This window comes from Epinephelus lanceolatus, chromosome 19, assembly GCF_041903045.1.
Source record: "Epinephelus lanceolatus isolate andai-2023 chromosome 19, ASM4190304v1, whole genome shotgun sequence".
In the NCBI taxonomy this organism is placed as follows: domain Eukaryota; kingdom Metazoa; phylum Chordata; class Actinopteri; order Perciformes; family Serranidae; genus Epinephelus; species Epinephelus lanceolatus.
This window is the reverse complement of record NC_135752.1, coordinates 35,457,281-35,468,645: the sequence shown is the minus strand read 5'-3', so window position 1 is coordinate 35,468,645 and position 11,365 is coordinate 35,457,281. Positions and strand designations below refer to the sequence as shown.

Here is an 11,365-nt window from a genome sequence, read left to right as displayed (position 1 = left end):
TTTCATGGTTTGGGACAACATACTACCATAGTAGGAGCTACAGAACACCTTGCCAAAACTACCTGTCACAAAGACAGTTTCTTTGCATCAATACTTGCATCCTTGTATATTGAACATTTTTTATATTTGATGTTTATTTGTATATGTTTTGTATGTTGTATAGTTCTGTATATTCCACCTCTTGACTAAACTTTGAATACTTATGTCAATTCTGGTATATTGCGAGCAAGTCTGCCGGAGTCAAATTCCTTCTATGTACACACGTATTTGGCGAATAAAGCTGATTCTGATTCTTTGTCTCTTTTTCATGATTTGGGATGACATACTATACTATGCATTTTTTTCATGATTTTTCATCACATACTATACTATGACTTTTTTTCATAGTTTCGGACAACATACTATACTATGACTTTTTTTCTTGATTTTGGACGACATACTATACTATGACTTTTTTTCATGATTTGGGACGACATACTATACTATGACTTTTTTTCTTGATTTTGGACGACATACTATACTATGACTTTTTTCATGATTTGGGACGACATACTATACTATGACTTTTTTTCATGATTTGGGACGACATACTATACTATGACTTTTTTTCATAGTTTCGGACAACATACTATACTATGACTTTTTTTCTTGATTTTGGACGACATACTATACTATGACTTTTTTCATGATTTGGGACGACATACTATACTATGACTTTTTTTCATAATTTTGGACGACATACTATACTATGACTTTTTTTCATGATTTTGGATGACGTACTATACTATGACTTTTTTTCCGTGATTTTGGACAACATCCTAAAGTATAACTTTTTTTCATGATTTTGGATGACATACTTTACTATGACTTTTTTTCATGATTTTGGATGACATACTATACTATGACTTTTTCCATAATTTTGGACAAAATACTATACTATGACTTTTTCCATAATTTTGGACGACATACTATACTATGACTTTTTTTTTTTTTTCGTGATTTTGGACGACACACTATACTATGACTTTTTTTCATGGTTTTGGAAGACATACTATACTATGACTTTTTTTGTGATTTTAGACGACATACTATGACTTTTTTCCATAATTTTGGACGACATACTATACTATGACTTTTTTTTCGTGATTTTGGACGACATACTATAGTATGACTTTTTTTTTCATGATTTGAGGCGACATACTATACTATGACTTTTTTCCATAATTTTGGACATACTATACGATGACTGTTTTTCATGGTTTGGGACGACATACTACCATAGTAGGAGCTACAGAACACCTTGCCAAAACTACCTGTCACAAAGACAGTTTCTTTGCATCAATACTTGCATCCTTGTATATTGAACATTTTTTATATTTGATGTTTATTTGTATATGTTTTGTATGTTGTATAGTTCTGTATATTCCACCTCTTGACTAAACTTTGAATACTTATGTCAATTCTGGTATATTGCGAGCAAGTCTGCCGGAGTCAAATTCCTTCTATGTACACACGTATTTGGCGAATAAAGCTGATTCTGATTCTTTGTCTCTTTTTCATGATTTGGGATGACATACTATACTATGACTTTTTTTCATAGTTTCGGACAACATACTATACTATGACTTTTTTTCTTGATTTTGGACGACATACTATACTATGACTTTTTTTCATGATTTGGGACGACATACTATACTATGACTTTTTTTCATAGTTTCGGACAACATACTATACTATGACTTTTTTTCTTGATTTTGGACAGCATACTATACTATGACTTTTTTCATGATTTGGGACGACATACTATACTATGACTTTTTTTCATAATTTTGGACGACATACTATACTATGACTTTTTTTCATGATTTTGGATGACGTACTATACTATGACTTTTTTTTCATGATTTTGGACGACATACTGTACTATGACTTTTTTTCATGGTTTTGGACGACATACTATACTATGACTTTTTTTCATAGTTTGGAACGACATGAGTAGAGTACACAAGTAAAACAGAGATAAGAATATGATCTTCGATCTACCTGAATGCCACTCAGTGAGGCCACTCCCATGTAAAGGAACACTCCATACAGAACGGGCATGGGGATGAACTGAAATAAACACACCAGCAGTTAAGTGTGAAGTGAAACAAAAAAGAAATGTCGTTGTTCATGCATCTACTAACTTACCTGGAGGACTGGAGCTAGGAAAACTGAGAGTCCAGTCAGAACGAACACCAGAATGCCAGTCAACCTCTGTTCCCTAGAAAAAAAGAATCATAGTAGTATGAAATGGATGCAGTGCAGAAGATTCTCTCACACACACACACACACACACACACACACACAAAGTCAGAATAATCTTACCTGACTCCGAGGAACTGTGGCTGCTCTCCAGGCGCACTGGACTCACTCTCCATCTTGAGAGAGTCGATGTGTGCGATAGAGATGACCGTGGCTGCTACGTACCAGGGCAGACCCATGAAGGAACACACAGCCATCAGCACACCCACCCAGAACAGGTCCAAGTGGTAGCCACAACCTTTCTGCAAGTGTGTACAAAACAGGAAGACAAAAAATATTCAAGTCTAACCATGGCTGGAGGACTGTATAGTTTGAGGAACAAATATGTAAGAATGTTTTCCATAGATCTGTGATTAACTACACATATCATCTATGTTCAAATCTAAAACAGATAGTTCAGGTCCTTGATGATTTGTTGAGCCACATCTGAAGCCACTGTAAAATAGTTCATGCACACACAGCTGTGACCACATTACAACATTATTATTGCACCTATTAAATGTTGTTTCACAGTGTCAGATCAAAGAGACAGAGAAGAGGGAGACAAGGTGAAGGTGGACAATTTTACAATGTTTCTGTCAGTTATAGATAAACTACTCAAAACGTTGCTTTGTAACTTTTTCTTTTTTTCCCATAATCAATCACTACTTATTAGACAGCATGGTTCGCATTAAACATTGTTGAATGTTGTTATCTTCATGAACACTGCGTAAGTGGCTTTTAAGACGCAATTTCTTCCTAAGAGCAATTGGTGAGTGAGGCCCAAAGTCTGGTTCGAAGTGCAGCTGCATAGCCCAGTATACACTGTGTGGATTTGGGCTGTCCCAGATGAAGGATGACCAATGTAAAAGAAACATGGCTCTAAAGCGGTGGTCCAATGTCGCACAATGAGAGGTTCAAGGATACATAGTCTTGCGATCAAAGACAGCCTGGGACAAAATTCTGACAGTGTGAGAAACTTGGGGAGACCATCTCACTGTGTGACTGCTGTTACCACCTACATCTACTAACCAACCAACAGAAATGCAGCATGAAATGACGGACTGGTGCTAAACCCAAACAAACGGACGGATAGCAGCTCGCCATGCAGGCAAAGCACGCTAAAAGAAATGTGTGAGATTCCAGCAGAGAGGAAAACCTTGTGGAGTTGTGGCAGCAGGAGCCTTGCCTGTATGACGTGTCCTCCAGCTCTTGACATGATCACGTAAAGAAGGATGTGTAGTAGTAGCGGTATATAGAGTCCATCAAACTTATTAATAATGTTACCCTCTATGTTGTGCTTCACAGTTGGAGAATTAATAACTCTAAGTATGGGAAGCTACTGCATTATACTTGGTAGCCTGTGATTTAGTAGCGTTGTCATCGTACAGTCTGCAGACATCAAACTTGATGTCGTACCCAAGTTTATCAGATCCATGTTGCACAGTGTAGCTGCACTAAACTTATAAGACTGATAAAATCTCACAGTCTGTAAAGGAGGACAGCTGCCAATGGAAGCCCGAGTCATTTATCATCAGCCAGGAAGAGAATGGTCAGAAACATGCTGTCATTCAATTAATGTACAAAAAACACACAAAGATGCTGGCAAAAAAAACCAACCAAACAAACAAAGACTATGTGGATGTATGTCTGAGCAGCAAGAGGCATTGGTTTACAGTAATTTTAGAACCATTACAGGGGTTTTAGGAACTCCTCTCTGCGTGGTGTCTGATGTTGTGTTCACACCGGGTGCGAATTAAACAATTTGTGCGAGTATATTACAAGTAAAGTCAACATAAAGACGTGATTAGACACATATTCCTGCCGAACTGCGCAATGGATGTGATGTGAATGACGTGAAACACTCAAATTAAGTGGCGCAAATTAAGCGATATTGTGTCATACGCTTATTCACTAGAGTTGAAAAATCTGAACTCCAGCCACCAATCTGCGTCTTGATATCAGCACTGAGATCCTTCGGGAATGCATGACGCTGAGGACATACCAGCAGAAGTTTATTCATTGATTCAGCAATTTTATGTGTGTATAAAGCAAGTTAAAACAAAATATTCTAGGGTTCAAACTCATGTGAGTAAGGGGGCGATCACACAGAAATGAGACGCTAGAGACGCGGACGCCTCAAAGACGCTTGAAACGCTGGAAGCTGTTGGTGGTGTCTGACGCTCAAAAAGTTGAAAATATTTTAACTTTTCAGCGTCTACGCGTGTCTTAAAAGTAGCGTCTACAAAAACGTGCGTCTAAAAAGACGTTGGAAAAACGGCTGTCTAAAAAGACGCTTGAACGCTGGTCAGATGCGCTGCATCATACGAAAATAATGGCTTTACTGGCATCGCGTTTCTGGCGTTTCATCTCGGTGTGATCGCTCCCTAATGCAACACGAAAATTCGTGTCGCGTTTGGTGTGACCACAACATGACAACGTCCCGTAGCTGTTCTAAAATCACTGCAAACCACGGCCTCTAATTGCTTATTTCTTAAATCTAAAAATGGACCAGGCCACAATTCTAGGACAGTACCAGAGAACTTTGAGCCCTGCGTAAGGAAAATTAGTTAGTATTTATAATATTAAGGTTTTTGTTTTTACCTTCAGTTTGTTTTCTTTGCGGTTGACGATGACGGCGCTGATCTGCTGGTCCATGAAGATGAGGATGGTGACCAGGAGAGCGGGAACAAAGCTGGCCACATACCACCACCAAGGATTCTTACCAAACGGCATTACCAACCAGCCGCGATCAGCACGTGTGGGCTGATCACACAAACACACACACACATAATAAGGACACATAAATATATAGAACAGGTGAAAAGATGACGGAGTGACTGCACACATCCATCTTAAAGAATCAAACACTTTACAGCTACATTAATGATGATGCAACTCTACTTAAGTAGAGTCCATGAGTAAATGTACTATCAACCACTACTAGCATGCACACAGAAAAAAACAGATACACATGCAGAGGAGCTTGTAAGGTTATAAATATACACATATTCAAACACATATTTCAGTGAGAAATCAAATACCTTGAACTCGGTTGGAACGATTAGTTTGGGTGTATCTAACCCCATCAACATATCCAGACCCACAAAGGACATGATTGACATGAAGATGGCAAAATCACTGATTAGCTTCCTCAGCTAAGACAAAAGGAGGACGGGGAGACACGCAGTACGACACAAAGGAGGGGAGACATATGTGCAACAGAACAAGAAAGAGGTGTGTACATGAGGAAAGACAGAAAAAAGAGAATCACTGGACTGACAAATCCACACAAAATCAAATGACTGATTATAAATGTATGAAATTTTTATCCATGTGGGAAAGAAGTGCATCCAAGCAGTGATATAGAAAAGTTTGGGAAAGATTGAAGAGATATTCAGGGAGGAGTCGACCTTGATCTTAGTGGGCACATGCAGTTTGGGGGTGTCCAGATCCATCAGGCAATCCAGTCCACAGAAGACCAGGATGGAAATGATGATGGCGAAATCACTGATCAGGGATCGGAACTGGAGCACAGTCAGGGAGAGCAGAGGAGAACATGGAGGGGGACATTCTGGTACTGATATGAAGGCTTACGGTTTGGATAAGGAGATAGGAGGGATGAGGGTCGCTGCAATCGGTATATTTACAAATGAAAGCTGCTGATGTTTGGTGCAGATAATCAGCAGCTTTGAAGAATAAAGCTGGTGATAGAAACTGAAAACTTTTAGCAAACACTCAAACAGAAGTAAAATGTGCATTTGCTGTGGACTATTTTTATTATATACATTATAATTTTTTTGCAAATACACATTTTAATACAACTTTTGGTACTAGAATATATCTGTATGATGTCATTGTTACATATGAGCCCTTTAGCCCGCCTAATATTCCTCTTATTGACTGAACCAAGCTTCCTTTGAGGATTCTGTGTCCTCCAAATCTTCCAAATTTGCTACAATCCTCTAACCCCCAAACCGGCACGGAAGCTATGCAACGTTCTGCCGTGGACGGTCGTTAGATCAGACCTGAAAGTCACACAATAACACGAACAAATTCACGAACACACCAGCAACTCCCATGTTCTGTGAGGTAACATTATTGGTTTGCTAGTCAGGTGACTTTGAAGAGAGCAATAACATGGCTTCAGCTACCCGTCAGAAAAGCTGTCTGATTATTATCAGCGCTCTAAGCTACATCACTAATTTTTGCTACCAGCTGAGGGCACGTTTCCATTTGAAAAATTCCAGATCATAATGTAGATGAAGCCGCCCATCAATACTCGCCTTTACAGGTATGAGGCTCTCATAATAACAATTTATGTTAATGTCATCTGATGGTTAATGGCCTCTTCGTTTGTGAGGACAAGGAGGGCGCGCAATTCCTTGTCTCCCCAGTTGCTCATCTTTACAGTGTCTGTCGGGTTTGTGTTTCCCTCTTGCTACTAGCTGCTCGCTAATTCATGCTATCAGCTGTTTCCTGTTTATCCACCGCCAGTGGCTTGCACATGTGGCGTCATCAACAGCTCCTCCCACAAGTCATCAACAGCCCCTCCTGTGGCGGAAGGCAGCTTCTGTCTGTTTAAACTAAAAGGGTTCTGCCAATATGTCTACCCTACGAGGAGGAAAACTGGGCACCCCAGATCAGCTCACCAATCTGGCTCTGTGTGTCTAAACGCTCGCAGCTTGACGGCAAACCGGCCCAACATTCGCGGAAAATCTGGCAGTGTAAAAGGGGCTTTTGAAATAAAATGGCAGCAAGCCCCATAATCTTATTCTGCTACTTTCCTCTTTGTATCAGGATACTCCTTCCTGAATTTCATACTTGTATGACTATTAGTGCCATCATAGTGCCCTAATATTTAGGGTTGTCCCGAATACCATTTTTTAACCAGGGTTTTTCCGGACCTAACTGTATTGCGGAGTTTTGCACAGTGGCGACCGGATCTTTGCTCTCAAACCACAAAAAAATGTGTTGGCACAACAGTCTCCTTCAGTACATTATTCTATGCTTTCTTTTGATTTTCACATTGGCTAGTCATCCTGTGTAAATGTTCTGCTGTGTTTACATGGCAACTCGGGTGAGACTAGCTGATGGCTAGTGGTGGTGCTAGTTCTCGAGTCTCGCACGAGTTGTCATGTAAACACAGCGCTCTGCAGGGCAGGCTAACTGACCACGGTGAGAAATGATTAGGGCTGTCCCGAATACCATTTTTTAACATTCGGACATTCAGCAGAATTTATAACGAATATTCGAATATTCGTTCACGGCAGGCGGCGGACTCTGGGGTCTTTTTCGGACCTAATTGTATTGCGGAGTTTTGCACAGCGGCAACCGGATCTTTGCTCTCAAACCAGAAAAAAATGTGATGGCACAACAGTCTCCTTCAGTACATTATTCTATGCTTTCTTTTGATTTTCACATTGGCTAGTCATCCTGTTTAATTTGTCTTCTGATTAAATCGGAACCGCTGAAACAAGTTGTAGGAAGCCTCTGCAAGTAATTGGTTGCTGGCAGACACTCTGTGCTGCAATAAAATGGTTAATCAGCAGTGCCGTGCACTGTAGAGCCGATGCGCTGCTGGTTCTGCCGGCCTGAATAGAATATAATGTCTATAGCCTTACTGTTGTGTACAGCCTTTATAGACTGAGCTGAGTAGTGATGCGCGGGTTGACCTGTAACCCGCGGGACCTGCAAATGGACCTGCGGGTCGGGCAGCCGTAATTGTCTGTTAAATCGGTCTGTAAATGATATTTTGACATTATTGGCTATTACTGTCATGGCATCCGAAGGTACTGATGCGTCGAGCAGGTGACAGTCCACGGTCGTTTTGAAAACACACTTGTGTCACGCACTCCAAAAGAAACTCGTTGAAACTTTAAACAATAATTTATTGTACAAAACGGGGGAAACAAACGTTGACAAAAACGGTTCCATAATTCATATTAAATTCAAAAGATAACGAAAAACAGCTACAAGTTAGAGGGAATAGTGATAAAGTGGTAAAACTTGGCATTGATCCACAGCCTCAGATGGATGCGCTCAAGCGTGCCGTGCACACAAGCTCCGTTATAGGTGATACTATATTTTCACATTTTTAACAATGCAATTTAAAAGTTTTGATTTTTATTGATAACCTACATTTACCAACAACATAAAGACTACATTTAGCACCAAAAAATATGTTTAAAAAAAAAGTAAATAAAAAAACGAATATCGAATACCAAATTTTCATAACGAATATCTACCCATAGAAACGATTATTCGAATATCCAAATATTTGGGTACAGCCCTACTACTATTTGCATTTTTATCATTTCACCAGAAACAGTTCCCAAAAAAGGGGTTTTGTGCCCTGAGACCAGACGGCCACGAGTTGTTTTAGTCTAATAGGAAATAATAATGAAAAAAAAAAGGTAGCAGCAAACATTATGAGGGCTGGACCTGGCTCTCTGCCTACAGTATTAGGTGGCACACAGCTGGTTTGGTGTTTTCTGACCAATGATATGAAAAATACAGAATTTCACCAGCCTTATCCTTTCAGTTGGACTGCATTCATGCTTTGATAAATACATCCACATTGTAAAAATCCAGCATTCCACATGCAGGTTGACTTCTTTACAGGGTTGGAAAGCAATATTAAAGCCACTGTAGGAAAGCAATGAATGTTTTCTGTGAGGCTGTCTTACCTTTGTCGGGAAGTAGCGGCTGAACTTGAACTTCTTGAGAGAAACAGTCATGGAGTAGGTGCCGAAGAAAAGGATGAAGGACATGAGGGCCAGGTCGGGGACATACTTACAGGAGCTCCCCACCAGCGCACCACCATATTTCACACACTCTTTCTTACTCAGTTGACTCCAGTCCATGTCTGTCAAGTTAAACTACAAAGACAGGACAAGGGTGGAGGAAGAAGAGCAGGGAGAAGAGGGGGAGGACAGGTCGAGAAGGGAAAATCAAAGGGTGGGTTCGGGAGTGGAGAAGAAGTAGACACCAAAGAGAAAGACAAGCGATAACAGACGAAAAAAACAGTACAGAACATAGAAACAGGAGCCACAGAGCTCTGCAACTTTGACCCCTCTTCTTCTTCTATAGGCACGTCTGTGCCCAAATTTATCAAGTGTCTCAGAATCAATCCCAGCAATCATACTGAAAGTTGAACTGACTTTCAGCAGAGAATTTCTCCTCGAGAAGAGCATGGCGACACTGTTTTATGACATTCAGAGCCACAAAATACAAATTATGATGATGTGTTGTCGTCTTCCTGCCACTACTTTGTGTGTTAATAAAATACGACTTTGGACAGACACTTTTGTAGGGTGGTTTGGGCCTTGTGAGGTTGTAATTTTAGGCCTATAAGCTTTGTTTTGATTAAAGGACCCTTCGGACCCTACAACTGTTTTCTGAAAATATAAAGACTGCTGACTGGATGCCTCAGACAGAAGCTCATAAACAGACGACCACACAAAGTCATTACTACTTTTACAGAAAGATCTGTACTTCCTTCACCTTTGCATTAGCTTAAAATCACGTGTGGACAGCCCCTAATTTGACTTGATTTCTCACCTCAAGGACCGATCTCCAGAGCTATGACTCACAAGGTAATATCTATTTGGCTACTGAGGATATCAGCCTCCGGAGAAATACAAACATGTTCTCCACAGCATACCCCTCAGAGTCATTAAAAAAAAAATCAATCAGTTTTTGCGAGCAGCTCACTGTCATCCCGTCTGTCCTTTCTCAGAATATTTCTGCCTTAACATCTTCTCCTGGCAGCTCTGAACAGGCTCGAACATCTCTGCAGCTCTCCTAATTATCAGATCACATTAGAGTAATTTCCTAAATTGAGAAAACTGAAAAAAGACCTCCGCTCCTATTCTTAAAAGTAGGAACACAGAACGCATCACTAAGAGAATTTTTCGGCCAGTTAGGACTGAGTTCCTGCCCTGAGATGCTTGATAAATATGGGCCCCATTTCTTTAAATCAAACTTGTCTTAACACATACAGTACAAAATCCCAAATAACTGGAGATGCAACTCGGTTTCCAAAGCTCAGTTGTAACATTTACTTTTACAAAGAGGGATAGAAAAGATTAATGTGAGTGATGTTTTTCTCTTCTGTCACTTACCAGCAGAGTCATGTTATCGTCTGCGAGTGGAGCTGAAACATTCAAGCCCAGAGCAGATACTACAGAACAAAGACACAAGAGGAGAGGAGAGAAAACCAAATGAATGATGGGTAACATGACAGGTAAAAACCAGTGTAGTGTTTGATATGAATTAAGCAGAATTAAATTAAAGAAAATGTCAAGAAAAAATAAGAAAAATCCACAAGCTGTAGGGCACTGAGGAACGAGCCATGACCGCACTATATTCTGCTGAAGTTAGATTGGCTTGTTTCACAGGAGAGATTTGTGTAATGCATCTGTATGTTTTGTTTTGTCTGGGCTCCTCTGTTTCTTTATTATGTGCGTTAATCACAGCAGTGTCCACAAAGTCCTTAGAATACTAAAGAAATACTCTGGATTATTTAAAAAACATCTTTCAAGTGAGTGTTTGCTAAAAGTAAACTTTTGGTGGAGTATTCCTCTAATAAAGTTACTTAAAATGTTCAAACACGACGTGTGTACTCACTTTGTCAGACAGTATCCAAAAATGAGGCAGAAACAGACAAGACACACAAATCATCACAGTGTAAAGACCAAATATTTGCATCTAATCACATTGAAAAATCTTTTTAAAGGGATTCTTCACCCCCAAAATGAGCATTTGTACATCGAAACAAAATTTCATACCATGTCAGATTATGTCATGTCATTAAAAGCAGAGTTTTGAGAAACACTGATTGGCTTTCCTTCCATGAAAGCAATAAGGAGAGTGGTACTAATCTTACGTTCTGGAGTCAGGATGTAGTTAGCTTAGCATAAAAACTGTAAGCAGGGGGAAACTCGCCTTTCTTTGTCTTGAGTTAAAAAATGCATCTACCTCTGAAGATCTCAACACCTCTAAAGCTCACTAATTTACAACACAAGTTTATATAGTTGTGTTGTGGCTATTTCCAAACAAACAACAACATATCCATCCA

The 11,365-nt window shown here is 39.8% G+C and overlaps 1 protein-coding gene across 8 annotated transcripts in view; it reads right to left on the bottom strand.

Annotated features, from left to right (window-relative positions):
* Positions 1 to 11,365, bottom strand: part of slc4a5b (solute carrier family 4 member 5b) — a 48,564-nt gene that overhangs the window by 8,384 nt on the left and 28,815 nt on the right. For 6 of the 8 annotated variants that reach the window (XR_013488131.1, XM_078162023.1, XM_078162026.1 and 3 more), the window contains 7 exons: positions 10,410 to 10,468; positions 8,973 to 9,164; positions 5,328 to 5,441; positions 4,888 to 5,049; positions 2,368 to 2,546; positions 2,191 to 2,263; positions 2,044 to 2,112 (listed from right to left, as the gene is read on the bottom strand). Coding sequence is in view for 7 of the 8 variants with exons in the window: in XM_078162023.1 (XP_078018149.1) it covers positions 2,044 to 2,112; positions 2,191 to 2,263; positions 2,368 to 2,546; positions 4,888 to 5,049; positions 5,328 to 5,441; positions 8,973 to 9,164; positions 10,410 to 10,468 (848 nt within the window). In the remaining variant the exon portion in view is untranslated. Of the gene's footprint in view, positions 1 to 2,043; positions 2,113 to 2,190; positions 2,264 to 2,367; positions 2,547 to 4,887; positions 5,050 to 5,327; positions 5,442 to 5,696; positions 5,811 to 8,972; positions 9,165 to 10,409; positions 10,469 to 11,365 lie in introns of all 8 variants that reach the window. The other 2 variants (XM_078162024.1, XM_078162025.1) reach the window with 2 other exon arrangements.